The 27,951-nt window shown below is 49.0% G+C and overlaps 2 protein-coding genes across 3 annotated transcripts in view; one reads left to right on the top strand and one right to left on the bottom strand.

The window, feature by feature from the left end:
- LOC116416313 overlaps nucleotides 1–23,099 on the top strand; it is a 30,905-nt gene extending 7,806 nt beyond the window's left edge. The window contains exons 2-3 of one of the 2 annotated variants that reach the window (XM_031924144.2): nucleotides 22,597–22,652; nucleotides 22,732–23,099. In XM_031924144.2, the coding sequence (XP_031780004.1) occupies nucleotides 22,597–22,652; nucleotides 22,732–22,983 (308 nt within the window). In that variant the 3' untranslated portion in view covers nucleotides 22,984–23,099. Of the gene's footprint in view, nucleotides 1–22,498; nucleotides 22,653–22,731 lie in introns of those variants that run through there. The other variant, XM_031924143.1, reaches the window with a different exon arrangement.
- Nucleotides 22,999–26,351, bottom strand: LOC100116192 (4-coumarate--CoA ligase 1). Its single transcript, XM_016982898.3, has 8 exons — nucleotides 26,011–26,351; nucleotides 25,812–25,937; nucleotides 25,527–25,737; nucleotides 24,968–25,443; nucleotides 24,710–24,887; nucleotides 24,405–24,629; nucleotides 24,094–24,323; nucleotides 22,999–24,003 (listed from the first exon to the last, which is right to left on the bottom strand). The coding sequence occupies exons 1-8, from the start codon at nucleotides 26,035–26,037 to the stop codon at nucleotides 23,839–23,841; spliced, it is 1,638 nt and encodes a 545-aa protein (XP_016838387.1). The 5' UTR covers nucleotides 26,038–26,351; the 3' UTR covers nucleotides 22,999–23,838.
- Between the last annotated feature and the right edge of the window lie 1,600 nt (nucleotides 26,352–27,951).

Here is a 27,951-nt window from a genome sequence, read left to right as displayed (position 1 = left end):
TCGAGCGTCTTAATAATCGCGTTTTTCCGCGCAGGCGCGATCATTGACCTTAATTGGCCTCAATGCCTGGACGTCAGTGATTAGAATATTCGCTGGAAGCAATTTTTCAAACATCAATTTTCATTTGCATCTCACACGGTGTTCCGACGAGTCTATTAGAATATTGACAAACGACGAATTAAATCGGCGTTTATCAACGATGCGCGTTGTATATGGAAGAAAGTAAGCGCTTCTGTGACACATAACTCTGCCTGGAGGTGTATTCTTAGCCGCGCGCAAAAAGCGATGGATCGTAATGAAGGTGGGAACAAAAAACAAACCGACAACGGCGTCAGCTGTTTCTTGTACACGCGTAATTTAAAGAGCCACTATTAATACATCCTTTGGTTCGTTTTCCTCGATATACTCGAGGCTTCGGTGCGAGTTTATAATGCTCCCCGAAGCCGGCCGTATACTATTTTACGCGTAACGAGTCCGCAGTACGACTCTCGTAAAGCCGCGCGCGAGGCGCACTCGTTCGGAAAAACAAATATCGAGACCCTAACGGCGCCGTATACAAGTCGGCTGAGCCGAAATCGGCTCTAAAAGCCCTGTCGGCTGCAGCGATGAGCGTAAACAACCCGATGCGTATAATGGAAAGTCTTGAAAAGTCGGAGATTGGAAGACCGCACACAAGCTTACACGCGATATAACGCGGCAGTATAATAAAGCCCTGGCTGCGCTCTCCGCATCAGCTGTATCCTCCGGATACGCTCGCGCGCGTATAATTGATTACCAGCAGCGCAGCGCTGCAACAACACAGTAGTCCTTGACACTTAATTGCCCCCTAGCGGTCCCTCTCTTTTCCGCGGCCGCGCGAACGACAGCTACGGCTCTCGCGCATCGCGTATGCTAATGCCCCTCTCGAGCTCCGGGCGATGCGACGAGACGCGCCTTCTTCCTCCTCTTCCCGATGGACGTGCTAATTTCTCCCCGAGACAGAGAGAGAGAGAGAGAGAGAGAGAGAGAGAGAGAGAGAGAGAGAGAGAGAGAGATGATGCGCCTAGGCCTTACTGACTCTCGCGACCTGCGAGGTTGTTTACGCACACACACACGCGCGCGCGTCAACCCATTTTCTCGCGAGAGTTACGCAACGCGATCCCTCTACATCCTCGGAATTCCTCCCGAGAGCTGCGCCGCGGAGGGTGAGTTTCCCGAGAATTATTCAGTAATAAGCGTGAGTAATGCGCTCCTCGCGTGATAGAGCGTCGCTTCGTCTGGTATAGTGCGAGTATGGAGAGGCGCCGATGCGCGTTTTGGCTAAAAATCCGAGAGGACGTGCGGTTGCGGCAAACTGGTTGGCCGAGACGCGAAAAGCGAAAAGTCTCTCAGCCGCGTCCAGCGGCCGATAAATCCTTTCGTAACCTCAACGTTTTCCAGCAGGAAGCGCGCGAGCCGTTCGGTGTAATTTGAATAAATAACGCGTTAACGCACTGAAAATCATCCATAACACGTCGGCGCGCGATTTTAAGCCTAACTTCGTGTCCTGCATCGCTGGACGTTCGAGTGCATCCTGTAATGAGCGGCGAAGAAAAATTAGCGGACAATTAATTATCGGGTGTGTTGCAGCTGATAAAGTAAATCCGTGACGCAATCTAGGCAAAAGCCCGTACGGAGGTGTCGATATCGGCGAGCTCCGCCAAGTGCCCGAGCTATTAAAAATCCACGAGCGCATTTACGATCCTCGCGCGTGCGCGAGTCTGACGGGGAAAAGAAACAGCTACGGAGTGTTTATTATCAATTACCACGTGAGAAAGCGCGATAAACAAAATCGAGCGCGGCGAGATGCAGCGATTTACGGCCGTATGGAAAATTAACAATCATTCCTTGTGCGGGAAAATTCCTTGTTTTCGTTTCGTAGCCTTTTATAGAGGATCGCGGCTTTGAAGGTCGAGATGGGGAGAGCAAATAATAACAAAGACGGTCGATTCCCAGATCGATCGGCGATCGGTTATACGAGTCAATTACACTGCAGACATCTAAAATTCAATCAGCCTCGCGACCCGGATTCGGCTTCGCTTTCGCGTGTCGCAACGAAATTTGCAATATCTTCTGTTACAATCACTAAGCTCGATAAACTTTTGTGTAACACGGGAGGCGCCTAAGTGATTATAGACACTCGTACAATGTTGTTTGTCTTCGTAATCTCTCAGGCAATTAGCAGATGAATATACGAGTCACTCTTAATTTATGAATTTACCGCGCAATTAATTGCAATCGGTAAACACAATCTGGGATCTGCGAAGAGAGAGAGAGAGAGAAGCTCTCTTTTAATTGATGCGCGCGGGTTATACACACGCGGCCGCGGCTTCCATGTAAAATATATGAATCCTTCCGACAACTGCTCATTATTATGCACTCGTTTAACCTATGGGGGGGAGGGGGAAAGTCATATTCTCTCGCGCGCGCATTTGCACTTTCCAATCTCTCTGCTTGCAATCAACGCTCTGCTATACTATCATCATTTTCCCGCGCGTTATTAAACGCCGCGCGCGGCGGTCGATCCCTTCGGCGCAATTAGGACAAAAGTATAATAACAATAATCGCCCATCACCGGCGCATATCCTACACATCCGCGTTTATTGCTATCGGAGGGATTTCTCGAATTTTTTACGACTCATTCGGTTAGACGACATGTTTAAAACATTTAATACGCGCGAGCGCAGCCGCGTTATAACGTCCGATCCGAGTAAATCGCATTGTATGCTAATGCGAACGCTTGTCTCTCTCGCTCTGCACTCTATATCCGAGGGACACGACGCGAGAGAGCGAAATCCAGTAGTGCAGGCCGCCGCGTAGTAAGCTCTCGTTCCTTTTTGCATCGCTGCAGTGGCATTTCTGGTCCGATGCTACCGTACGGCGCTCGAGGGGGCTTTTAACTATGCTGGAAATAGCTCGTAGAAAACTACTCGGGGCGCAACTGGTTTCAAAATAGAATCCACCGATACTCGTTATACCACAGCCGCGCGCACCACTATTATTACGCGGGCTGCGTATGTACACGCCTCGATTACACGGCTTTCCTTCTCGTTGCGGAGCGCGAAATTGCCGCGCGCGGCCATTGTGCCTTCGCTTCTTGTTTGAATTCCTCTCTCTCTCTCTCTCTCTCTCTATCGCCACCAGGCTCGAAAAGTAAGGATGGAGTATTCGAATGAATCAAGCTCATCGTAAATCTCGATGGAAGGGTGATCCTCCTCGCCATTTCTCACAGAGCCGAGGACGTCCTTCGGGGAAGATGGGATGAATTCGCAACGATGAGCTTTGAGGTCAGTGCGGTCGTCCGTTTGAAAGAGAGTCGCTCGATGGTGTTATCGCGCGTAAACATCTTCTGCGGAGTTACGCGCGTTCGGAGCCGATCGTCATATAGGAGAGTGTGGGAATGAGGATATTCGATGATGATTTTGAGCGCTGCAGCCTTGCCGATGCGCATTGCGTAAAAGATCGAAAGTCGCTTTTACACTTGAGAGTGCGCTGCAGAGCGACGCAGGCTCGTTAAGAGTTTCTTTTTTCTCTCCCTCTCTCACTCGCGCAAGTAACGAAGTAAATTCCGCAAAATCATAACAGCGAGATTTTCCTGGCGCATCGAAGCTCTAAAAAGCGCGGATCCCGATCCGTGCCGATGCAATCCGCAGAAATTCTCCCTCGAGCTCGGGGAAGAGAAAATTATCAATACGCGTCATCTCTCTCTCTCTCTCGGCGCAAAATAGCAGCGAGGCGAGATCGGCAAGATAAGCCCGGAATAGGAATCGCGCTTTAATAAGAAGCTGATGCCGTTTCCTGCGCGTGGAAAAATGTCCCTCGCGCGCAACTTTTCATTAGTGCGCACGACGCTCTTCGTAAACAGCCGCTCTCGCGGAGACGAGGCGGGAATCACGTTGGGCGCGAGAAAATAGTCGATATATATCCCCCTTCGACTTACGGCGATCGCGGGGTACTTTGCCGATTTTTGCGCGAAAGGATTATACGAATTTTACGACGTATTTGCGGGCTCCCGCTCGAAAAATTACAGCCGCGCGTTAATTCGAGTACACGGGCAACGTTTCAGCCTTTCGTTTTTCGATCCGGCGCGATTTTTCCGATGGGCAATGAGAGAAAAGTCAGGGATGTTATCACGCTCGCGGGAAAGTGTACACGCACGGCGGAGGAGGCGCGGTCGTTCGCATTGCCGATTATAGGCATCCTCTGCGCGCCGGCCGAGACTTTTCCTTCCTCTCGCTGCCGCCGCCGCTGCTGCTGCTGCTGCTGCTGCGTCCTTCTCGAGGTTTCTCTTTCCTTTGCTCTCGCGCTCTCTGCTTATCTCGGACACGGGAGAGCAGTGTCGCTCCTTTTCGGTTACACGTGCGCCGAATTTCGCGCGGTGAGAAACCTGCGCGCGTAAGAAAGTCGGAGCGATAAATTTTGGTTGTTTCGGCATGCATAAGGACGAAATTTGCAAGGGATACGCGGGGGAAGAGCTCCTTAACACGTCCAGTATATCTCTTCTGTAGCCGGGGCCGAGTATGTATAGTGTGTAGCACATCCGTCCCTCTCTAGCACTGCACACATAGTAGAGCCGAGCGTGTATACACGTACACAGAGAGAAAGAGAGAGAGAGAGAGAGAGAGAGCTCTGTCCGCTCATGCCTTAGGCGCCATTACCTCCTCCTCCTCCTTCTCGTCTCCTTGCCCTTCCAGTTTTCCCTCCTCTTTTCCACTCCGACTACTCCAATTTCTCATCTCTCTCGCTCTCGGCTCGCGGATTTTTTTCCGCGCGGCGCTGCTCCCTCCTCCCGCGCGCTCTTGTTCTTCCTCTTCTGCAGAGCGAGCAAGAGAGCGAGCAAGAGAGAGAGAGAGAGAGAGAGAGAGGCTCTTATCTGCAGGAGGGAGCCGCGGCTGCCTAGCCAAGAGTCAAGGACCGTTCTCAAGGAGGTCGCGAGCGCGTTCAGCGGACTCGAGGCTCGCGCTCGACGTACTGCCTGGCCGAGAGGAGGGAAGGAGAATAGCGCTGCGCCGGAGAACCGAGAAAGGAGGAAGGGACGACGGTGTAGGGGTATCGATGTAGATACTTTATAGTTCTTGTACCTCTATCGTTCTTCTTGTGGCAGAATTCTCAAACGTTCGCACTTCTACTGCACTTAGTACAAAGACAATCAATTATTTTATCGAGCGATAATACCCAGCATTGTCTAGTCCAGCGAGAATATGACTCTGTTAATATGCGCCGCTCTCAATTAGACGGACAGTTAAACTCTCCGTCGCGAGTTTATACACAGGCTGTGCGCGTTTTAGAACGCGCTTACGGTCTCGCTGCGTAAAGTTATTCAACGAGTGCATAATTTGCGCTCGCTATTTTCTCTCTTTCTCTCATACACGCAGCCTGCGTGTCTCTACGACATTATTTTTCCTAACGGAAATTGCCCGCCTGCTCACAAACGCGCACGAATATTTCATATCTCTCAATCCCCTCGCGGCTGCTGGAGGGAACAAAGAGCGCCGATTTCTTAATTATATTTGCCCGCCGCGCTTTCTTACAAAACGCGATCTTCCCTCCTGCAGTCGAAGAAGAAGAAGAATGTCGCGTCGATGCGGTGTATAGTGTCTGCCTCGCGAATGCTTTTCCAAATAGCAGCCGGGAGACAGGAAAACATACGGCGACGAAGAGAGAGAGAGAGAGAGAGAGAGAGAAACGAAGGCCCGACTGTATACACACACATGCAGGCACGCACCTTGACTCTTTGTTCCTCTCTTCTCGGCTCGTTTCTTTTGATACTCGCTCGCGAGCTGCTCTATCCTCCTGCTATGCAGCGATGCCTCTCCCCGCCGCGCGCGTATAACAGAGCACATCACGGATCACCATTATCTGCATTCCCCGGGACCAGCGGAGAGAGAGAGAGAGAGAGAGAGAGAGAGAGAGAGAGAGAGACTCCCTTCGAGCCGATCTCCTTCTGCGGATTTATCGCCGCGAATGTTGTTTTTCTTGCTCGGTGCGCGCCGCCCTCTTTCCCGATGCCTGCATCGGAGTATGTATACGCACATTTGTGGAGGGTACACGAGCATTTCCACGGGAAGTGTGCGACAGCAATTGTCTTCATCTCCTGTTACTAAGTTAAGTTGAACTTCGCAATGGTAGCATGAGCGGCCGAAGCAAGGCAGTTTTAGCATTGGTGGCACATCGCTATATCTAGACTCGGCGCGCAGATTGTTGTGCGGGAAAAGTGTCGGCGCGCCACCTATTTTCGCCCGCCGCAGACACTGATAGGTTATAGGCGGTGACGAGTAAAGGCCAGTCCAAAACTGCTTCTTTTACTAAGTTCAATTTAGACTTACACAACGGTGTTTTTAGATTAAAAAATTCAGAATTTAAATTTTAAAACAAAAGCTGTCAAGTATCTGAAAACGTTTTTTCATTCCACCTGGAAATGCTCATGTACGTGTACTTGGCGGCATTCCAATACAAATGCCGCGCGTTTTATCGTATTAGACGCATACTTTTAGCGGCCGCCCTCGAGATATCGCTCCTCTCGCCGCATTTTCGCGCGGATAATGACGATACGCCGCGGGATACACAAAGCGAGTGTATACACCGCAGCAGTAAAGCCTTTCGTTAATGTTTCCTATGGCAATGAGCGCGACAATAGGATATGGCACAGTTGTCTGTCGGATCCCGGTCGTTACTACTATACTGCAACCGCGTAGCAAAAAAAAAATACATCTAATCGCGCTAACTCGCCAAGCCGGAGGTCTCGAGTTTGCTTTGCGATCCTCGGCTCCACTTTTCACTTTTGAATTCCTCTGCGTGATTATTCGAAAAAAAACGGTGCTCTCTCTCTCTCTCTCTCTCTCTCTCCCGACCGTGTAAAATCTAGAGCAAAACCCGAGTGTTTACAATACACGGGTACACAGAACGATCGATTACTACTCCCGAATAGCAATCGAGCACGGAAAATTCGAATTACAATTCCATTCATAAAGCCGCGCGCGAGAGACCTCACGCATTCGAGAGCGCGACAATCAATGAAATTCAAAGTAGGCTATAAAGCCTGCGCGGAGCTGCAGCGGTGCGGGTATTTCAAAACACGTCGTCTGTGCGTCTACAAGGAGACATGGCCTTTTAAAGACTCGCGCCGCGATATACCTACGGAGAGAGAGAGAAAGAGAGGAGAGCATGCGAAGAGGATACTTTCCAAATGTCGGCCGCTGACCCGGTAATCGCGCCGGCGCGCGACAGCCCACGCAGCCCGCTGCCCGGCTACAGTATACGTCGACCTGGTTTTGCACTTTTGGAGCGTGCGCGCGTCGTCATCTTTCTCTCCCGCGAGGAATTCCCTCACTTTTCTCTCTTTCCGCATCGGCATCAGCTTTCTTTCGCGCTCGCCGCGAGGCTTGTATTGTATATACGATTTTCGATTCTTTTCACCGATCAGATCGGACTCGGAGATTGCGCCGGCTCTCGGCGAATCGGCGCGGACTGGATTTTGATTGGATTCTTTTTCCTTCATCGAGGCTTATTATTGTAAATGCGCGTGTCTCGATCTCGACTGTTACAACTCAGCTTTTTGCGCTGTATTGAAATATCTTCGTAACGAAGTGCCGATAGAGCAAAGCACTCGATTAGCGACGCTCAAATTATCCGGATAACCGAGTGGCCATTAGCGCGCTTTTCATCGTAAAAAAGAAGAAACAACCTAACGGTTCTCTCAAAATCAGCAAAGACAATCGCGCGCGCGACAATTAAAAGCCTCTTTGCGCAGCGCCGCGTTTACCGCGAGTGCGCCTATTATTTTCAAATTACATTCAAATCGCACGGCCTTCCTTTTTTTTCTTCTTCGAGCAATCATAGTACGCGCGCGTCCAAGAATAAACGCAGCAGGCTTATTTTAGAAGCTTGTCGAAAAAAAGCCATAATAAATTTCTTCTTGTCATCTTCCGTTGCCCGAGCACACACACACACACACACACACAGAAACGGCCAACTCGACTCTCGGCTACTACGATAATAAAGGACAAAAGGAAAAAAACAAGATTCGAAAAAACTTAACGCGGCGGGTAATCACGTCCCATCGATAAATCAAAGAGCGACTGGGCCGAGAGCGGCCGCGCAAAAACGGCTGTACAGCGAGAGGAGGAGAGAAGATGATGGAACTAGAGGATGAGAAAAAAAGGACGAGCGAGCTGCAGCAGCGCGAAAGATGCGAATCTGATGTCGCCGCGGTTGAGGAGGCCGGAAGTCGCGTTATTACGTTTCGTCCCTCTTCTCTCTCTCTCTCTTTCTCTCTTCCTAGCTCGCGCGCGTCTCGCTTTGCCGAGCAAAGCGCCTGGAACAACACGGCGTAATTGAGCGCAGACACCGCGCGCGTATAGTGTATATTGTCGCAATATCGCCGGTAGCGTGGGTTTTATTAGTTCAAGGTAACATACGGAACACATGCTCGCATGTGTCTCGCTTTTTAGCGGATTTTTTTTTTTTTTAATTACGATGCAGCACTATAGCTCGTGCCAGTTACACAAATTTCGAGTTCTCCGTCGGCGTGTACGCCAGTCCAGGGGATTTCAATTATAATGCGCGCATGACTATCGGCTTTCTTATTGTGCTATAATGACTCTGGGGGTATTGCGAGAGAGGTTCGAGTGACTTTGATGCGTGTACGGTGTGTATAGGGTTCGAATTAATTGAAAGTAATTGACGCGGCTGTGTGTTGTGACAATCGCTGAGAAGGTTCGCTTTTCAGGCTCGAGCAGATTCGATTTGCGCAACGGCCGATGCGTTCTCGATTGAAACGTTGTACGCGCGCGTTCTCGCGTTAATTATGCAAGACGGGCCTTCCGGGCTCGCCGTTTACAGCTGCTGTAAAGTTGGATGATAATCGTTACACGAGATGCGTCGTGTCGAGGGGGAGGAGGGGGGGGGGGATTAATAAAATCCGTTCGCACTTGGTCAGGCCTTGGTATAGATGATTTACGACGTACGTAGCCTCGTACATCAGTCGTATATACAAAAGATTTTTTTCAATCGGCTCTCGTCAGCTCGTTACATCCTCGCAAAAATACACGCGGCTTGTGCGCGCCTCGGCATTATCATCGAAATCACTTTCCCGAGCAGCAATTTACAGTATACACAGTTGCGCAACTTATCCCGAATATATCCCGCATGTTAGACCCGGCCATTCAGCCGAAACTCGTTCAGTTTCATCGAAAATTAAAAGCGCGCTCTAATCACGCCGGCGACCATGATCTTTCGTCACACGCGCGCAGCTCTCTCTCTCTCTCTCACTCCTTAAACGGAAGCGCTATATCTCCCTCCCTGTTGCCCCGATACACACCGTCCCTCTGCATCATCAGTATTACCTTACGTTGCGCCACTGATCGGAAGCGACGAAAGGCTGCGATGCTCTCGGTGCAGACGAATCAGGACGAGCATCAGCGATCCGTGCGTCCGAGGAAAGTAATCGTTTTGACACGCGTCGCGCTCGGGAATTCCGTTAGAGCCGCGCGTCGCGGGAGTGGTGCGTGCGTTATAGCCATGCAGAGCCGCCAAATAAGGCGAGGCCGCTGCTGCTCGCGCACATAATGTCTGTGTAGACGAGAGAGTCGTCGTCTGACCGCGCTCTGTTGCAAGCATTGAACTCACCGATGCCGCTGCAGCTGCAAGACGTGATGTCAGCCGTCGATTCTAGGAGACTTGAGAGCCGGATCGGGAGAGACACGCGAGATAGTGTTATGGGCGGGGCTGCCGACGTGTATGATCTCGCTGTGCTCCGGATTCCTCGATTTTCTTTTCTCCTACAGCTGTACGCAAAACGAGGAGCGCCCGCCTCATCGGGTTGTTATTCGCAAAAAAATCAATGAAAGTTTAGTGCTGCAGCCTTCCCGCGGCCCTAATTCTTCTGCAAACGTTAATAACGCTAAAAGTCCAGAAAGAAGACGATCCCCGCTGATTATACTCAGGGGAAGAGAGGAGAAGAGACCACCGCCGCTTATACACATGCCTCGACGTCAATCATATTCGCCAGGAGCCATGGCAGCTCAGCTCTCGCGCGAGAGAGCAATAATTCCCAGCGATTGCGCAGAAAGAGCCGCATAGAGAGAGAGAGAGAGAGAGAGAGAGAGGTGGAGCCTGCATGCACTACTCGCTTACGCGGATGAACTCGTTCCTCTCTCTCTCTCTCTCTCTCTCTCTCTCATCTCCCGTGTACTCGCGCGGCTCTTTTACACTCGCGGCACGCCCCGGTAACTCAATTCGCTTTCAAACTCGGCTGCCATTAGCAAACATTTCTCTGATTTCACTGCGTCCTTTATTATGCACCCAGTAAATCGCAGTATCGCCGATCGATCGCTGCTGATTCATTATTATTGCAAACGCGCACACACTTCGACGTTAATTCACGTTCAAGTTCATATTCTAAATGCAAATTCGCCGCGTCGCGGCATTATGCATACTTAGGGCGGATTCTTTTTTCAATTTCCTCTCTTTCTCTCCCTCTCTCCGAGCGCGCATATGTAAATGTAAATGGAAATTCCTCGCGCTCAACCGTCGGAGAAGAAGAGGAGAGCTACCCCCTCGAGTTGTGTGCAGAGACGGACGCGGTTGCAGCTTTCATTATCGGTAGTCACCGGCGCGCCGGTGTAAAATACCAAATTACCGCGGGTGAAAATTGCGTAATCACAGCGCATCCAGTGTAAAGTGTAAGAATCGACTTCTATCCTCTGTTCTCCCGAGTTTTTTTATAGCTCTCCCCAAGAGATATGCAGCAGCTTCAATCTTCTCTGCGCTCGCGCGCGATTTGAAATTATAAACAAAGTGTGCTGTGGGTTTTTTCACTCTCTCTCTCTCTCTCTCCCGTGTGTATCCTATAATAAAACGCGCCTGCATGCACCTGATTTGAATAGGCAAGTGTGTCAAAGTCAGTATGGAAATTCGAATTTGTGCAACACTGATTCATCTGAAAACGCGAGAGGCCTACACTGGCTGAATCGTAGTGTATCGATTTCGTAAATATTGTCGCGATCGCGATTTCGTCGGTGCGAAGATGCAGGCCTCTCTCCGTAAGCTAGCAAACGATGATAAAATTCGCAGCAGCCCATCAGCTCACGTATAATACTCCCGCGCGCATAAATTCTCCGGTGCAGCCGTAATTGTATTGAAAAATTTAACGATTCTCCACGCGATATTAGACACACCCTACACACAGCGTTCCTTTCTCGACCGATCGAGCGCGGCAGGTATTACAGAGTCGAACTGCGCGACACTACACACCGCGCGCGAACCAGTTGCACATACAGATGAGCTTCTGTGCAGTAGTGTATCGTAGCAGTTCTCGAGCGCCAGTTTCAGTTTTCCCATGGCTCGCTACAGCCTCTCGCGGTGCAATTATAAAATCGCCCCAGCGGAACGGCCGCACGTAGTTCTCCTTTTTTCCTTAGCTCCTTTCCCCTTTCGACGTTGCGGATTTTTGTGTCTCTCTCTCTCTCTCTCGCGCGCGCGCGCGAGAGAGAGAGAGAGAGAGAATATAACAACAGTCGCGCTTTGCTGGCGCGACGGACTGCGGAACTGTATATACACAAGTGGCGTTATGTTGCTGGTGTTGCCGGGTTGCTTCAGGCATTCATTAGCCGCCAGACGTTGCCACCTACTATGCACTGCGCGCGCGAGTTCTCTGTGTTTATCATACGCCGTGTAATGACTTGCACCGGCGTTTATTCCTCTTTTTGCTCGGCTGCTGAAAAAAGGGGGTGGCGTAGCGGGAGCTTTTTGCCAATCGACTATTCTAATTCGCGGGACGTTTAAGCGCCGTCGCGCCTTTTAATATTCGTATCTCGCGAGGATTCAACCCACGCGAATCGTTGATGGCCGCGGCGAGATTATCGTTTGCATATTTTATTCTTCTTTAACTAGCATACGCACGATGCTAAATTATCGCTTGACTCGCGTTATAAGCATAATCCTTCTCTGAAACTCTGTGTTTAAACGTTAGCGGTAATGATAACGACGAGAGAAAATCACTGCAGTTTATATGCGCTATAATATGCTGCAGAAATTAAATGCACAGAGCCACACACGCGGGTGTATTAAAAAATGCTCAAACTCGGAAATGACGGACGAAACGTAGAACACAGCGAAGGACGACGATCGCGCCATACTTTTAATCCGGACACGCCATCAGCATAGAGCTGAAAAAGTTCTCACGGCGAAGATTTCCGCTCTCGCGGCTTTATCGATCGCGGATCGACCGGATGAGCGAGCGGCGCGTCTAAATAAAGGATATGACGAAGGATATGTAGATTACTTATCTTATTCACGCAGTGTTTTCGGACGACTTTTATTGGCCTCGCGAATATTCGCATGATTGTTTTCGAAAAGACGACTTTTCTGCGTATTGAAAACCAGCGTCCCGTGTAAAACTTGCCGATACCCGAAGAACCTATAGAGCTGTACTAAAGTTTCCCAGAATGTACATAGCAGATCGCGGGGGCATCGTGGGAATATCGCGAATGCGTGCCGCCGCCGTCGCGGAAAGAATCTGCTCCTCTCGTATTTTGCCGGCGGTAGTCCCGCGCCGAGCTGCATCAGCCTCTGATGTTCGCCTGAGAGAAGATCGAGGAGAACGGCAGACGTCAATCGGCTGAGCAAACTCGGCTCTGCGGTGTCGAATTGTTGACACAGAAGCTACTCACTCTCCGCATCAGCCAACTATTTTCGTCGTTTAGTGATGCTCGAGGAATTCTGGCCAACAGACAAAGTCGTTTTTCCACTTTTACTCTCGCACACAAGGTTATCTGAAATTTAAAAAATTGAAAAAACTTAGGAGGGGGAAAGACGCGTCCTCTCGCGATTTGGCGCACAGGAATCAATAAAAAGCCGTAACTGTGGAGGCTCCGTTATAGAGTCGCAGTCGCGCGCAATTATTCCTCCATCGATCACTCGCGCGGAGAATCGTCATAATCGCGAATAAGCACGTACGCGGCGTGAAGCGTAATTTATGGTAGTTTTTTAAGAGCCTCATCGCGTCAACGACACATGTCGCGTAAGTGGTCGATCGTCAGCGCGCGCTTAGCGAGTATATTAAAAGCCGGCGCGTCAGGAGTTGAACGCTTACCGCAAAACAATTAATCCTGCCGCAAATTGCGCCCCGCGACGACGCGACCATACGGCGACTAATGGCTTTGTCCGTGAGTCGCGCGCGTCTAGCTCTCTCTCTCTCGCTCTCTCTCACTGCTGATTCCGCGATTATACAAGCCGAGCCGAGCTGGAGAGAGATTTTAATGCCTGCGTGCACGCACTCTGCTCTACCAGATGTTTCGTCCAGCGAGAGAGTCCGGGCGTGTATTTAAAATAACTCCGCAACGCCCGCGCGTACAGCAACGAGGAAGTACATCGTAATAGAGCGCGAATTTCCCGAGCGGATTTTCACGCAAAGTGTAACTCCCGCATTCCCCGCGGGCCGATCAACGCCCCAGAGCCGCGCGAGAATAAAAATCCCGCTAAGGCAGGGCAGCAGCGGTAAACAAACATAAAGGCCAACAGCCGCTAGAGAGGAGGAACCCTCGCTAGCCTTCGGCCAGGACGTGTGCAGCTCTTCGCGGCGCACGACTCGAAACTCCCGCGAGGAGAGAGATTACAGGCCGTTACGTCGCGCAGATTGTTTCTGCGCAAAAAGTCGTAATGCAATATGATTAAATGGGGGGAGGCTGCTGCTGCCGGCCGATAACGGGACGCCCGCGCGCGTGTGTTTATGGGCGCGCGTGGATTAATGGCCGCTCCGAGTGCGGGAGGGCAAAGGTGCGCCCGGCACGTGTGGTTTGGAGAAAACCGGCTTTCTATTTACACAGTGCGTAATGCGCGTGGAAAGGGCTGGCGCTTAATTATAACGCGAGATATAACGATTGTGCAGTAGGTATCCGCAGTGAAAGTACTTATATATATAGCAATAACGAACCGAAATCGCCGCACCACTTGAGCGAATTATTGCGAATTATTGCATAAGGCTATAGAGGAGTGAGCTCTCTCGGCGCAAGACGCCTTACACCCGTTAGCACGTCGTGCCGTACATCTACCTACGGCATTACGACAGTTGTTCATCGCGTCGTATACTCTGGCATTGTTGCATCTCCGTAGAACAGCTGGACGATGCCCCAAGTGCGTCCATGTTTACTGTTAGACTCTCCGAAGGGGCGATAGTCTAGAGCTTCCCGGACACGCGATATATTGAAAAGAGCTCGTGCGCCGCTGTATGCAGCGCGCTCATTGATTCTTCGGGCGTCTTGGACGATTTCGATTGGGTGTATATAAGACGAGCATTACAATGTACGAAGCTGTTGTTTTTTACGATTCGCTATGAGCACTGCGTATATGATTTATTGGGATCCTCAAACAGAGCTATTCTGAATCGAAACGAGTGCGAAATATCGCAGCGATGCATAAAGTGTGTACAATATGTGCGCTCGTACGCGCAGTCTTCGTCTTTTTGCAGCGGATTACTCAATCCGCTTGATACGCTTAAAGGATCTTGGCGGCGGGGCGATTAGCATCGATACGTAAAACCCCGAGCGTTAATTACAAGCTGAGGCGCTTAGGGAAACAGAAAAAGAATCGAAAAAGGAAGCGGCGAAGGTTAACGATCGCGAGTGTGTGCGCAAGGAGGATGAGTCGCACATCAGCGGCATAGGTCTATCCCCCGGCGAGCGATTGTATTTAAATAGTAGACTTTCCAGCCGCTGAAATCCGACCGGTATATATAATGCGGGACTGATCGCGGCCGTCCTTTGCGCAAGGTTATGTGACGCAAGATGTGTGTACCAGTGGACGGCCGGATAGAGAGTGCCGTGGTAGCCGAGCGCGACGCTTTGGATTATTCGGATAGTCGCGCTGCGGAGAAAGGGTGATCACGGCTTGGAGCTTAATTTCCATTTCGGGTCAGAGCGTCCTCTCCGAGAGCCGGAGAAAGAGAGAGAGAGAGAGAGAGAGAGAGAGAGAGCGATAACGGCACACGTGAAAAATCTCGCCGCCGCGTCCTCGCCATGTACGGATCGGGACACGCGAGTGTAGCGCGTGGGTGGCTGTCGCGGCGCCGAAATTCGGGCGACCCACGCGACGCCGGCACTTTCACTCGACGAATTTCATATAGCCGAAGAGAGTTCGAGCTATGCGGGGCGAAAAGTAATCGGCAGCGCTCACGCCCTTCTCTTTTGTCCGGCCCCCACTCCTCGCGTTCCAGCTCGAGTGGGCGGCCGTACGCGGCTCTCTCGCAGGCTCTCTCGCACGCGTGCGCGCGCTATTCCGCTTTGTTGATTCATGCCGGATGTTGCCACAGGTATATGCCGTATACCTGCGGGCCTCGGGAGAGCGTTTCTTCTTCTCTTCTCTCATTATCCCCTCGTCTTTCATTGCGGCTCCTCGTACAGTGCCGGCGCGACACTTGCAGCTGAGCTGCATTTTTATGAGGCGCGACGGGATAGACGCCGGCCCCGGGCCCTGAGCTGACTATCTTATGAGCGTAGTTTCTTCGCTGCGCCTCTTTCGATTTCTGTATACGGGGGAGTTTTCGGTTTCGAGATCCTTATCGATAGCTTTCGATGCGCGCGCCGGGGAGAGGAGTTGCTTCAGGCTCTTGAAAAATTATATTCTCCGTCGGTGTATCGGATTCCCCGGTAATGGCACAGAGGGAATTAGGCGTAGGAAATTGCACGCTGGCGACGCGATTACTAAACGCCCGCCATAGTGGAAATGGCGAGGAGTTGTACAGCGCAAATGAATGCCGACGATAATCAATTTATGTACCGATACCGTTATCTGACGCACGCATCTTCTAACAATAGATCTCGAGTGTCTATGTCTCAAGTGAACCTGACGGCGCGATGATCTATGGCCGGGAAATAGTCTGTGTGTTATACCGATACGTGTCGGAATTTGGATAAGCTCGCCACGTCGCATCGATCAAGCGATAATTCGGCTGATTAGGGTGCGGAATCTGGACATGTCTGGCGACGCTATAGCCAGCGGCCACCGCGCCGAGATGCTTATTAGAAATTTCAACGCGATCGCATACACTATAAATCAATCGATGTGATGTCGTTTCTAAAAGGGAACTATTATTCGATATACTCTCACAGCCGCTGTCGGGATTTTGAGCGACGCGTACAAGCGCTCGGCACACACGCCGGACGATCTGTTCATCTCCTCTCGCACATTCGCCAACTTCGGAAATCGAATCCTCAAAAAGCTCGTACATTCCCGTTATCCGCGATTACGATCGATTGTTCGCCGCGGAGGAAGCGCAAAAAGCTTACACACTCGACGACTCGCTCGGCGCAAAAAATAAAAAATAAAAGACAGCGCACGAGTCACACCTGCGCGCGAAGCGGTCCTTGACTCCTCGTGTCGCGCTGCGAGCAGAGGAGAATAATTAAATGCGCGAAGGACGATCGCACGCGCTGGCGACTCTTTCTTTTTGCTCACTGCTGCTGCTGCTGGTCTTATCTAGCCTCCTGTGCGTGTACCGTCTGGCTTTATTCCTGTCTGCGGGCCGAGCACGTACAGCGCGTGGAATTCGTCGCTATGTGTGATATGACGGAGTTCTCCAAAAATGATCTGCACCTGCGGGTGTTACGCGTACCGCCGGTGAGGTAATTCCAATTGATACATCCGAGCGCGACGTGATCGAGTATGTTGACCCTTGTGCGTCTCCCCCCCCCTTCTCTCTCTCTCTCTCTCTCTCTTATTCTTATTATTACGTGTGTGTATCCGCGCAGCGCGATGCATCAGCCGAGGCGAATGCACGCGCGCATGCGACACGGACTACCGGCTGCGTAATTAGCCGAGTCCTTATGGCTTTTCTCGTTAAGGCGCAATAAAGCTTCGCTCGCTACACGAGAGAGAGAGAGAGAGAGAGAGAGAGAGAGAGACGACTTCCGCGCTTACGACGACGACCGGTCGCGAGAGACAAGATGCGCGCGCGCTTTTCGATTAGCGCTGGAATTGATTTTCAATGCGCGCGACGACTGATTGAATGAGAGATTATGCTGGGGCTTTTTTTGTGGTAATGAACCGGCTGTGTCGATATGCATCGATTTAGATGCCTTTTACACGTTATTCGTCATCGCTGTACACATCGCAACGAGAAAGATCATCGGTGTATTTTCGGAGACAGCGACGCGCGCCTTTACCTGCGGCAGTCAAATAAAATTTGAATATTTACTCGGAAATTCAGGAAGCCTCCGCATTCAGCGCTTTTATTGTCGTGAGTCAGGCCCGAACACACGCGCGTAGTGTATTGTACGTACGAGCCAAAGAAAAGCCATGTGTAGCCTGCACACATTAGGAATATCATATTTAGTAGAATTGTGTTTTCTCCGCATGCAAATTCCGCCGGCTGTATACCGGAATGTTATTCAAATTTTCACAGGCTCGTTACTGCGCAAAAGTCAGCGTGATGTAAATTCCGTAAAGTCCAAGCGATGCTGCTTCGCTACAAGCTCTCAATTAAAATCTAATGTCGTACCATACTGCATGGATGGCAATTCGATCCAGATGAAGAGGCATCACGGCGCACAGGCTATACACCACAACACACACACACACACACACACACACACACACACACACACCATCTCATCCATATGCATGATCATAGCGCGCGCACTCATTAGCGCTGTAAATAGGCGCGAGCGGACTTTCTCTTAATTCTCTTCGACTCGACTCAACGCGCTACAAAGCAGCCCGAGCTGCAGCCGATAACCGATAACGCCGCGCGGAAAATGGGAAGGAATAAAATTTCGTTCGTTCGTGGAACTGGACGTTGAGAAATTACGCTCCTTTCGGCGCTCCACATGGTCGTCGCGTAACGAAATTTTTACAATTTCCTCACGTCTCCTACGCGAAATACCTCGGCACGTATATGTAAACGGCGAGAGATGTAATAAAAAAAACTCGCGCCTCTATAACTCTCGGCCCGAGTTTTTTGACCCCGGCAACGCCCGCAGATACGTCCATCCCCTGCGCCGAACAGGTGCAGCGCGATCCGACTGCGCGAGTAATGCGTATACCCGTGGCACTCGGTAACGGAGCATGTATAGAGCTGTGTGCACGTATATGCATATGCAGCGCTCCGCTGGAGAGGATCGAGCCGCATCAGAGCCCGGGGAATTCCGTGCGAGGAAAATTGTTTCCAGCCAACGGAACGCGCGCGGCGGAGATCTCGCTGTGTGTAGGTATACACCCGCAACGGGATCCGCGTGGCTACGTTCTGCACCGCCCTGCACGAGAGTCGAGACGCTTTGGTCGCCCTCGTGGGATTTCGCGAAGAGCGGCTTTATGATGATAGTAGGTTACGGCGATGTGCGGGTGTGGAGAATTCAGAGGATCGCCGTCGTGCGAACTTGGGCCGCGATGCTACCAGCCGAGTAGCTGGGGCTGATGAGGGTTTATCCAGCGTTGATTTCTCAGAAACGAAACACCCAGCGCGCCGCGGCTGCCTGTTTCGGCCGTTTGTACGGGAAATCGATGCGGTGCTTTGCATTCCTCCGATGATAGACGCTAATTAGAATCGCTGGGAGCGTATGCTTCGAGTAATGGAAAAATCGCCTGGAGAACAAAGATTCGTTATTCTTTCCCAGAAGGAGAGAGAGAGAGAGAGAGAGAGAGAGAGAGAGAATAGAGCGCGCAACAACGGCCACGGCGGTGCAGCTTTCGGTTCTATGCAGTCCGCGGAGTTTCCAGCACTTCGAGAAAAGCGCCGCGAAACCGTATAAATTATTACGCGCATATCTCGCTGCGTTGATTGCCGTCGTGATTTTCACACTCCCTGGAGGCAACGACGTTCTAACATTTGCCACCGCGATAATGGGCAACGCAATAGCCGTATAATATTAATTAGCGCCTATACCCGTCGAAAAATAAAGCAGGAGGGGGAAAAAGCAATTTTTCATCGAAGAAACCTGGCGCGACCTTGCGGGACCGCGAGCAAAAAATCGCCCCTCAGTGACGTCAGCCGGCGGTCGTTTTGCAAAATGCCCCCAGTGATCTAACGCATATACCCCTCCCTCCTCGTCTCCGTCATCACTTTCGATTTGGCGAACCGACGGCGGCCTCCACTCTCGCGCGCGCTCGCGCGCATGTCCTCGATGTCGTACGCGCAGCTATGCGTACTTGTACCTCACACACGCACACAGACCCGCGTATGTGTACGTATATCTAGGCGTCGATATACTTTCACGCGCGCCGACTTCCTTAAAAAGGCGCCGCGACGTAGGCGGCTCTCTACACACAATCGCTCGCGCTCGCACGAGAAAAAGAAATCTTCAACTCTCGCGAGAGGCGCGCGCGAGAGATGTGCCATATTCATGCCTCCTCTCCGCGAGTACGCGCGTGCTCATTTTTTTCTTTCCTTCCCGCGCGGCGGCGGCGGCGGCGGCGGCGGCGGCGGCGGGCTCGTAAAAAATCGCTCGTTTTAGCGCTCCGTGATTCACGAGATATTGACGGCTTCGAAAACTGCTTGCCGGCCGAAATTATACGGCCAAGTTATATGGGTGTCAAGCGATTGTTAAGCGGCCTGACGAATGGACGCGGCTACTTTCGTGGGCGGCAGTGTGGCTTGAATTTTGTATTCCTCGGGAAAACGTTGTTTTAGTAAAAAGTCGATTAGATACTTGGATTCTCGGAAGCGTAACGACGAGTTTCTTCAAACAATAATTCGTTGCGCTATGAGATATACGGAGAATCGCGGCGACCGCGAGTTGCATCAATTCTAAATGCAGCGAGCAGAGCCACTCGTTCACGCATCACTTATATTGCGTCAGGCAGTGTGTACCGGCCCAAAGAGAGTTCTACACTACAGATGCTCCTTTCGTACGTGGGCATCCGCTGCGAGCGTCGTAAAAACGCGAATAGACGCGCGAGCGAGGAGACGCAGCAGCTGCTCCCAGTCGACGTATTTAAAGTTGTGACACGTATTATGCTAATCCGCGGATCCGCGTCGCGAAAAAAGCGCTAAAATCGTGTCACGGTATCTTCGCCTTGTACGGCGCGCACTGTACACGCCTCTGTATAATATATGTTCTAGCCGGCGCTTCGGATGCGCCGGTTACGTAAATGCGTAGCCAAGTTCGATCGGTTCTATCTTTCGAATTCGTTCTCCACCGCGAGTTCTCCGAAATCATAAAGAGATGCGAGTACGCGCGTATTAATTCACGCGTGAGTAATTCACGGGAATTATTAAAATACGTCTCATTATCAAAGTATCGGGTTATGCGCGCTCTCGAATCCTCGGCCATAAACACCGCCGCCGTACAGCCGGTTAGCATCATCCCCTATGCAAACTCGCCGCAGCCGCTGCCGCTGCGTGTGTAGATAATTGGCCTGAAACCCGTTCGACTTCGGCGCGTATGGGAAAAATAGGCGTTTAAATAATCGCGCGCATCTTTATTGTGCAATTATTCGGGAATCCGGCGAATGATATTTGCATTTCGCATGCGCCGCGCCAATTAAAGGCAGCTCCTCTCGCGGCCGCGCGAAGGCGGAGATGAGTCGATGTTTATAGAAGCGCCTCTGCTCCCTCTCGATCCTTTTCCTTCTTCTTCTTCTTCTTCTTCTTCTTCTGCTCCTCCTTGGTTGAGATGCGCGCAGCACGTGTGCGTTACATAAATTTTCCGCACAAGAGCAACGGTTTTCTCTCTCTCTCTCTCTCTCTCTCTCTCTCTCTCTCGAGATATGTAATTGGGTTGCAGTTGCTCAATCGGGTCTGCGTAATTACTTTTATCGCTCGGCTCTCGAGTCGTGCCGCGGATTCAGGCGAACGTGATGATCGCGTTTTTAGGCTGTGCACTTGGATGCCTCTCCGCGGGGAGAACAGCATCTGTGCGCGGAGACGCGTCGCGTCATGATCGTGACAATTTTTACGAGGAAGAGTTAAGTGCGTAGCTGTTATATTCTCGCGAGTTTTCGCATTCGCCGTATGCCTCTTTTTTCCACTTACTTTCCGACGCTGTCCCCGCGTAGTCCACACTCTGCGCGCGTGCGAGACTTATTTCGCCGAGCTGCGGCATTACACAAGTGAAACGCTTTTTTCCCCCCGCATCCCGACCGCGAACCTAAGCATTATCCCGCCATTTTTTCGCGAGTCGCACGCGCGCGCTATGCAGAGCGCGCCTAATTAAAGGAAATCAAGCTAATACCCGCTGTCCGCGCGCATTATACGCGGAAAGCTATGTGTATGTACTGAAACGGGAGGAAATACCCGCAGCAAAAAAATAATCCCATCTCTCTCTCTCTCTCTCTCGCGCGCGCGCAGCGCGGCGCATCTGACCTTGAATCATTACGTGCAGCCCTGGCTCCTGCGGAGAGTTGTGCTGCTCTAGGGTAATTACGGGTTCTGGCTCAGCAGCAGCAGCAGCCGCCGCCGATCATTACGCGCTGCTGCTCCTGCTGCTGCTAGCTCGCCGCCCCTGACTCTCTCTCTCGCTCTCGCCAATACCTGGGAGTTGGCGACCTTAATTGACGCTCCGACGACTTTGAATTCGTCCGAGTCTGATGCAGCGCCGCCGACGATCATCGGTTGCGACGCCGGCGTGTAATTTACCAGAGCTTGCTGCTCTCCTTTTGTTTCGACAAATTTTTTATATACAATATTTTTTACGCTTGTTTGTTGCAATATGCTCGACAAAGGAATCGTGAGGCTGTAATCGGCTTTCGAGAATTTCCTCGTTTTTTCCCAGTTAAAACAGAGGCGGAAAATTCAACGGACTGATCGTCGTATGCTTATCTCCCGACGATTAACGCCATTGTAAAATCAGGGAAAAATCATTCATTCGTCCGCAGTCGTTATTTTACATCAGCAGCGCGGGAGCGGCCAATTAGGGGTTGGCCGTTGTCCACACAGGTGAAGAGAGCAACAGCAGGTGTTTCGGTATTCACCGCAGGCGCGTCGTCGCGCTTTCCTGCACAAACAAACGTAACGCGCATGAAAAGTGAAAGATAATTTTGTAACAGACCGATCCGCTCTGCTTTATTAAATTCTCCGCGATTGTTACGACCTCCATTGACCGGCCAGTTTTGCGATAATTTTTCCAAGCGGGGCAGCACTTATGATCGAGCGCCGACGTTTACGCCGAGCGTTCGTAAATCATACCCGGCGCGCGGGGAAAACTAGTCCGATACAATCCGGCCTCTAAAAAATTAATAACACCGCCGGGCGACGTTACACGAAGTTGAAAAATCCCTGGCGTGTAAATCAGCGAGCGAAAAATTTACGCGAGTGAAAGCGCTCCGGCCGCACCGCATAACTCTTTGGGCTGATTTTCGTCCCGTCCGCTCGTGCACTTTTTGCCGGCGCGTCTCCTTCTTCTCTCTGTGTATAAAATATACGCGTCTGCGGTCGCGCGCGCGACTTTCATTCAGAGTCGGGAGATTTTCAGGAGTAGACGCCAGCGCGCAAGAGAGAGAGAGAGAGAGAGAGAGAGAAGTCGGGAGGATTGTTATTGATATCGTTGTATGCACTGTACTTGGTCTGCGCGCGTGTGTGTGTTACTTTCCCGAGGTGAAAGCCTTTTTTCCATAAATTTAACATGTTTTTCTCCTCTTCCGTTGCAGCAAAGATGAAACATCTTTGGCCGTTGGTGGCGTGGATACTGTTATCTTCGTATCCAGTGAGTACAGAATTTCATTTCCTCATTTCATGTTATACGATTCGACGAGAGTAAATGTTTCAACTGTCGCGCATTTCAGCAGGCCGAATCTCACAACGGACTCGGCCGAGGAGGACCGAGAAGAGAAGTGTTCTTTCTGAACCTGGAGGATGGCTACTTCGGCTGTCAGGTGAACGCCTCCACGGACGTTCTGCAACTGCTCCAGCTCTCGAAGCTATGCGACAACCACGTCGACTGCTTCCAAGGCAGCGACGAGCATCGAGACAGGCTCAAATGCACAAGTACGTATAACGCTAAGATAAAAAACACAGTGAGACAGAGGATCGAATGAAAATATGGAAGCCTGTACTGGATCAACTTTTTTCAATGTATTATAAAAATTCAAACCTCGAGACCGTATAATGTACTTCTTTTTGCCATTTAATAAAAAATTGAGAAAAATTAAAATTCTGCTATATAGTTTAAATAATGAAAATGGATAGAAACCGCCACAGCGACTGTCATCGAGCAGAAAACAAAACGGAAAAATGATTCACTACCCGCGAGATACGGTACAGCGCGGACCCCTGCACGGCAGCACCCACTCTCGCACACGCGTATAGACAACGGCAGCATCTCGCTTGATTATTGCCTGTCCTCGCGCGCGCGATGATGTATAGGTGTACCGCGCGTGCACGTACGTCCGTACGCGTACTTGACTCGTCGCGCGGTAAATCATTTCCGAGGATACGCGAACGTACGAGCGAGCAGGCTAGCGAGGAACACTAAATAACAGGCTTCGCCTAACTGCCACCGGGAAACGCGCGGCCTTATTACCGCAGCCGCGAGACAAGGGGGAGGAGGTGAAGTCGGAGAGCGCGCGAGGTGCCGTTATGCCCTTCCTCGTGCCTATACATAGCCCAGCCGATCTCCGCGGGTTCGCACCGCCGCCGCGCGCACTCGTCGCGATCTAACGAGCCTCGAGAGCCTGATTTCGTTATACAAATTGAGTGATCCCCGTCCCTTGATCGTCGTCCGCGTCTTTAACGCCAAAGCGCTTTCTTCATTTCTCGACCGGACACGGACTAGCGAATATATTAGGAATTTAATATAGTAACGTACAACATGAGTATATACAATTCGTCGTTTGAAATAATAAAAATACTGCTGAGAAGTTTTTGATAATGACAATAAAAAATTGCGTTTGCTATCGCGCAGCGGCCATGGCCTTTGCCGTTTCTTTCAAAACGGGTCTGTTGATCTTCCCGCTCGCCGTCTTTGGCAGATTTTCCAAGAACTTGACGCCTCCGCGCAGCTTTTTTATTTCCCCCAGGACTGAGGCCGACAAGTTAACGAGCTCGCCCTCGGTTACCTGCGCGTACATAAGAAAATCAATCGGTTTGTAAACGTGCACAATCTCACGAGCATCGGAGCACTATATTTTATAGTGTGCTATAATCACCTGAGAGCCGGGAACTATTTTCACAAAAGCCATCGGCCTATCGATATCTTCGGGGTGAGGGAGAGGTACGACCGCAACCTCCATCACTCCTGGATGCGATGCTAGAACTTCTTCGATTTCTGTCGGCGAAATCTGAAAGTTCTGATACTTCATCATCTCCTTGATTCGCTCTATAATGAAAAATTCTCCGGCTTCGTCGTAAAAGCCTTTGTCCCCCGTATGCAGCCAACCTGTTGTAAACACAAAGGATATCTTGCGCTCAAATGCTTAATCATCGAAAGAGAAGCAATTGAGGATGAATCAGGCCTCACCTTCGTCGTCCAAAACCTCTTTGGTTGCCTCGGGATTATTCAAATAGCCGGTCATCATGATCGGTGATTTTATACAAATTTCGCCTGGTTGATTGGCTCCGAGAGTTTTCCCGCTGTTTATGTCGACTATTTTCGCCTGATTGCACGGTGTAACGAATCCTATTGAATCAACGCTCTTGGCATTCTCAGTTTGAGACATCACAGCACGGCCGGATTCGGACAAGCCTGTGCACACAAAGAAAGGGTAATCGAGAAATCGCTTTACATTTAAATTCTAATTTAGCAATCGATAGAAATAAATGTACCGTATACTTGTAGCACCAAAGTGTTCGGCAAGGCATCTCGAAATCCTTGTAATAACTCGATGCTTACTTTACTGCCACCTGAGCATATCAATTTCAAAGAATGAAGGTCGTACCTTTTAAGGGCATTTGTTTTCAGCATGTGGCCCATCGCTATGTGAGACAGTAGAACACGATTGACCTGGTCATACAATAGTGAAGTTGACACTTTAACTAATTCAGTCGAAAAATGTTCTAATCCATACTGATCGATCATTTTACCTTGTACTTTTCGATAATTCTACACGTTTCCTCGACTTCGAATTGTGTGTGCATAATCCTGGTATTACGTAGCAAAACAGATCGCAAAGTAAAGATTATGCCAGTCACCCAGTCGCATGTCGAGTACCACATAACAACGTCGCCAACAGCACAGTATGGAATAAATGAACCTACAGCGGGCAATAGATTTTTGTATGGGTGCACGACTCCTTTTGGAAAGCCGGTACTTCCTGACGTTTGAACTATTAAACCGTTGTCCTGGGGATTTATTTTTTGAGGACGGAAAGTACGCACCTCTTCGTCCGTTGATAACTTTATGATATCGTGAAAAGATGGGAGACTCGAATGTTTGCCGAATACGACAAATTCTGCCTCAACGTTCTCCAGTTTAGCCGCTTTTTGCAGTGCATCCACCAGATCTTCTCCAGCAAATATGATCTTTGGTTTAAACAACTTCATCAAATGTTGTATCGGTTCTGTAAAAAAAGGACGTCGTTATACTCGACGCATCTCGCGTTATGTTCACTGAGCTTTTAACTGAAAATTTAAACTGTCTTACTTGAGGCTACCATGAACGGGTTCCACCCGGCGAAGGTGCCTCCGGCGTAGAAAGTTGCAAAAAACGGTGCATATACATCTAAATTATTCTTCGAGCAAATCACGACAATATCGTTAGAGCCTACTCCCTGCTTTTTTAGCCATATTCCACAACGAACACTGCGGTCTTTCATTTCGGCAAAAGTCGTTTGCTTTCCTGTCTCAACCTCAATCTGTAAAATTGCGTAAGAGTTTCAACTTTCCGTACACTTTGACACTTAGTAAAGTGAAAGATTTATTTAATCACCTGCGCCACATGCTGTGGTTTGCTACTTAGAGTGGCGAGAAGATGCTCACCAATGCTATGCGTTTCGTCAAAATGCTCATCCACGCCTTTAATGATGTTGTCTTCGATAACAAAGTCTTCTATTTTCTATTGACAAAAAATTTCAATATTAGAGAGTGTATAGCCAAAAATGGTTTCTCTTACATTTTCCAATACATACAATTCTTTTGGGGGCGTTGAAAGACATCTTGATTGTTTTTAAAAATATTGCACAGAATTTTTTTGAACACACTGCACAGACGCTCTGAGAGGCAACTCTGGTAGATCTTTTATCATTAACGCGACGAACCACTACCCTGACGACCTTCTTCTGGCAATCCGCAGCCTTTCAAGCTTTTATAAGTCGTGATACTGCTAACGCTTAGTCACTGTCAATAAGTCCCGGCAGTAGAGAAGAAAAGTGGGGATAGCTAGAAGAATAGCAATCACACTTACTGTATGCAATAACTCTATGTATTTACAGTTACAAATTTAAACACCAATAGAAGCTATACGATACTGTTATTATGTTTTCAAACAGTTCAAGATAAAACGAGATGACGCGTAAGAGTTCCATGGATATGCATTTTATAAAAATTTATAATCGCGCGAGTACGTAGCTGTTTGATGAACATCATTGTATGTCAGTAATACATTTGTGCGAGTCATTATGAGATTATAACGTGTCAAGTCATTGTATGTTTCATTTAACAATTCTTACATTCATGAAGAATTTTTATCGAGGTGTTCATATTATGATATACTGTTTTTTTATAACGATTGTGACACAACATAATATCAATTTAAATTCGTGTATTATTTTTCTTTTTTTTTTTGATAAATTTTATGCTAGATTAGAAAAAAAAAGATAGCTGAGCTGTTATCAAACTAATAGATTAGAATGGCTAATGTCATTTCGTTTCGAAATAAAAATGAGATACGGTTCCAGAAAGAGTGTTTGCAATAGACACGTGTATGTGTATAGCATGTCTAATTCAAACAATCGTATTCGAATATATTTTTTCGTTAAACGAAGATAAGGTTCATATTCATGATCGAGGCCTATTATTTTTTTATAATGTGATATAACCCACCTATAAAACAACGTACTATGAAGGAATTTGATAAGGTCGTCTGAAGGGATATTAAAAACCGCTGCCATTTCATTGGCACGTAGCTTCCTCCAACTAAATTTGTAGTTCCAATAAATAAAATATTGTTTTAATATATCTATATATCTGCTTACTAATGTATGAGGCGGTTTTTGATATATATAATTTAATATAAGTTTTGGATGGTTCATTGTCCAAAAGTTAGCAGACCCCTCTATTTATTTATTATAGAATATGAACACTGTCGTCAATTTTTGTTCACATAAATTCACGCATGCAAAACAACAGGCTATTCATTAGATAGGTCGCTCGCACAATTTTCGAGAAAACGATTTTTACATTTTAGCTCTTTACTTGAAAACCACTCGACAAGATCGTGTAAAATTTCAGCAGCAGATAGCTTTTTTTTTATGGTGAATCACCAAATAAAATTTTGAAGCATTTGAATAAATTGTTTTAGAGATATACGGAATTAAACAATTTTCAAAAAAATTGAAATCTTGATATCTTACGAACCATAGGGGTTTGAAAGCTGTGCAATGAACTTAGCCAAAACACATAAAATATCTACTTTTTCTCGAAATCTCAAGTGCAATAAGGCCTTTTTGCGTCCGTAATTAAGGCAAAAAAAAAACTCATTTTTTCCAGTTTTCGATTTATTACTGAAAAAATAAGTAGTCAAATCACTTGAAATTTTAATGGGATATAGTTTGACATGTGACCCATCGACATAATTTTTTTTGCGAGGTTATGGCGTTTAGTTTCAAAGATATGGATTTTTTTTTAAATCACCATTTTCATTTTATCTGCCGAGAAAAACATATATGCATGTCAAATTTTATTGATATTGACAGAGTAGTTCCAGAAATATCACTGTATACACAAACACACGCACACATCCATACGGACATTTTCTAAAAACACTTGATTTGAACTTCTAACACACCAAATGTGTTTTCTACAAGTTTTGAAGAAACTCCAATGCCTGGTAGCAGCGTTCCCGAGAAAGT

Source organism: Nasonia vitripennis, chromosome 2, assembly GCF_009193385.2.
Source record: "Nasonia vitripennis strain AsymCx chromosome 2, Nvit_psr_1.1, whole genome shotgun sequence".
In the NCBI taxonomy this organism is placed as follows: Eukaryota; Metazoa; Arthropoda; class Insecta; order Hymenoptera; family Pteromalidae; genus Nasonia; species Nasonia vitripennis.
This window is presented reverse-complemented; position numbering and strand designations above follow the sequence as displayed.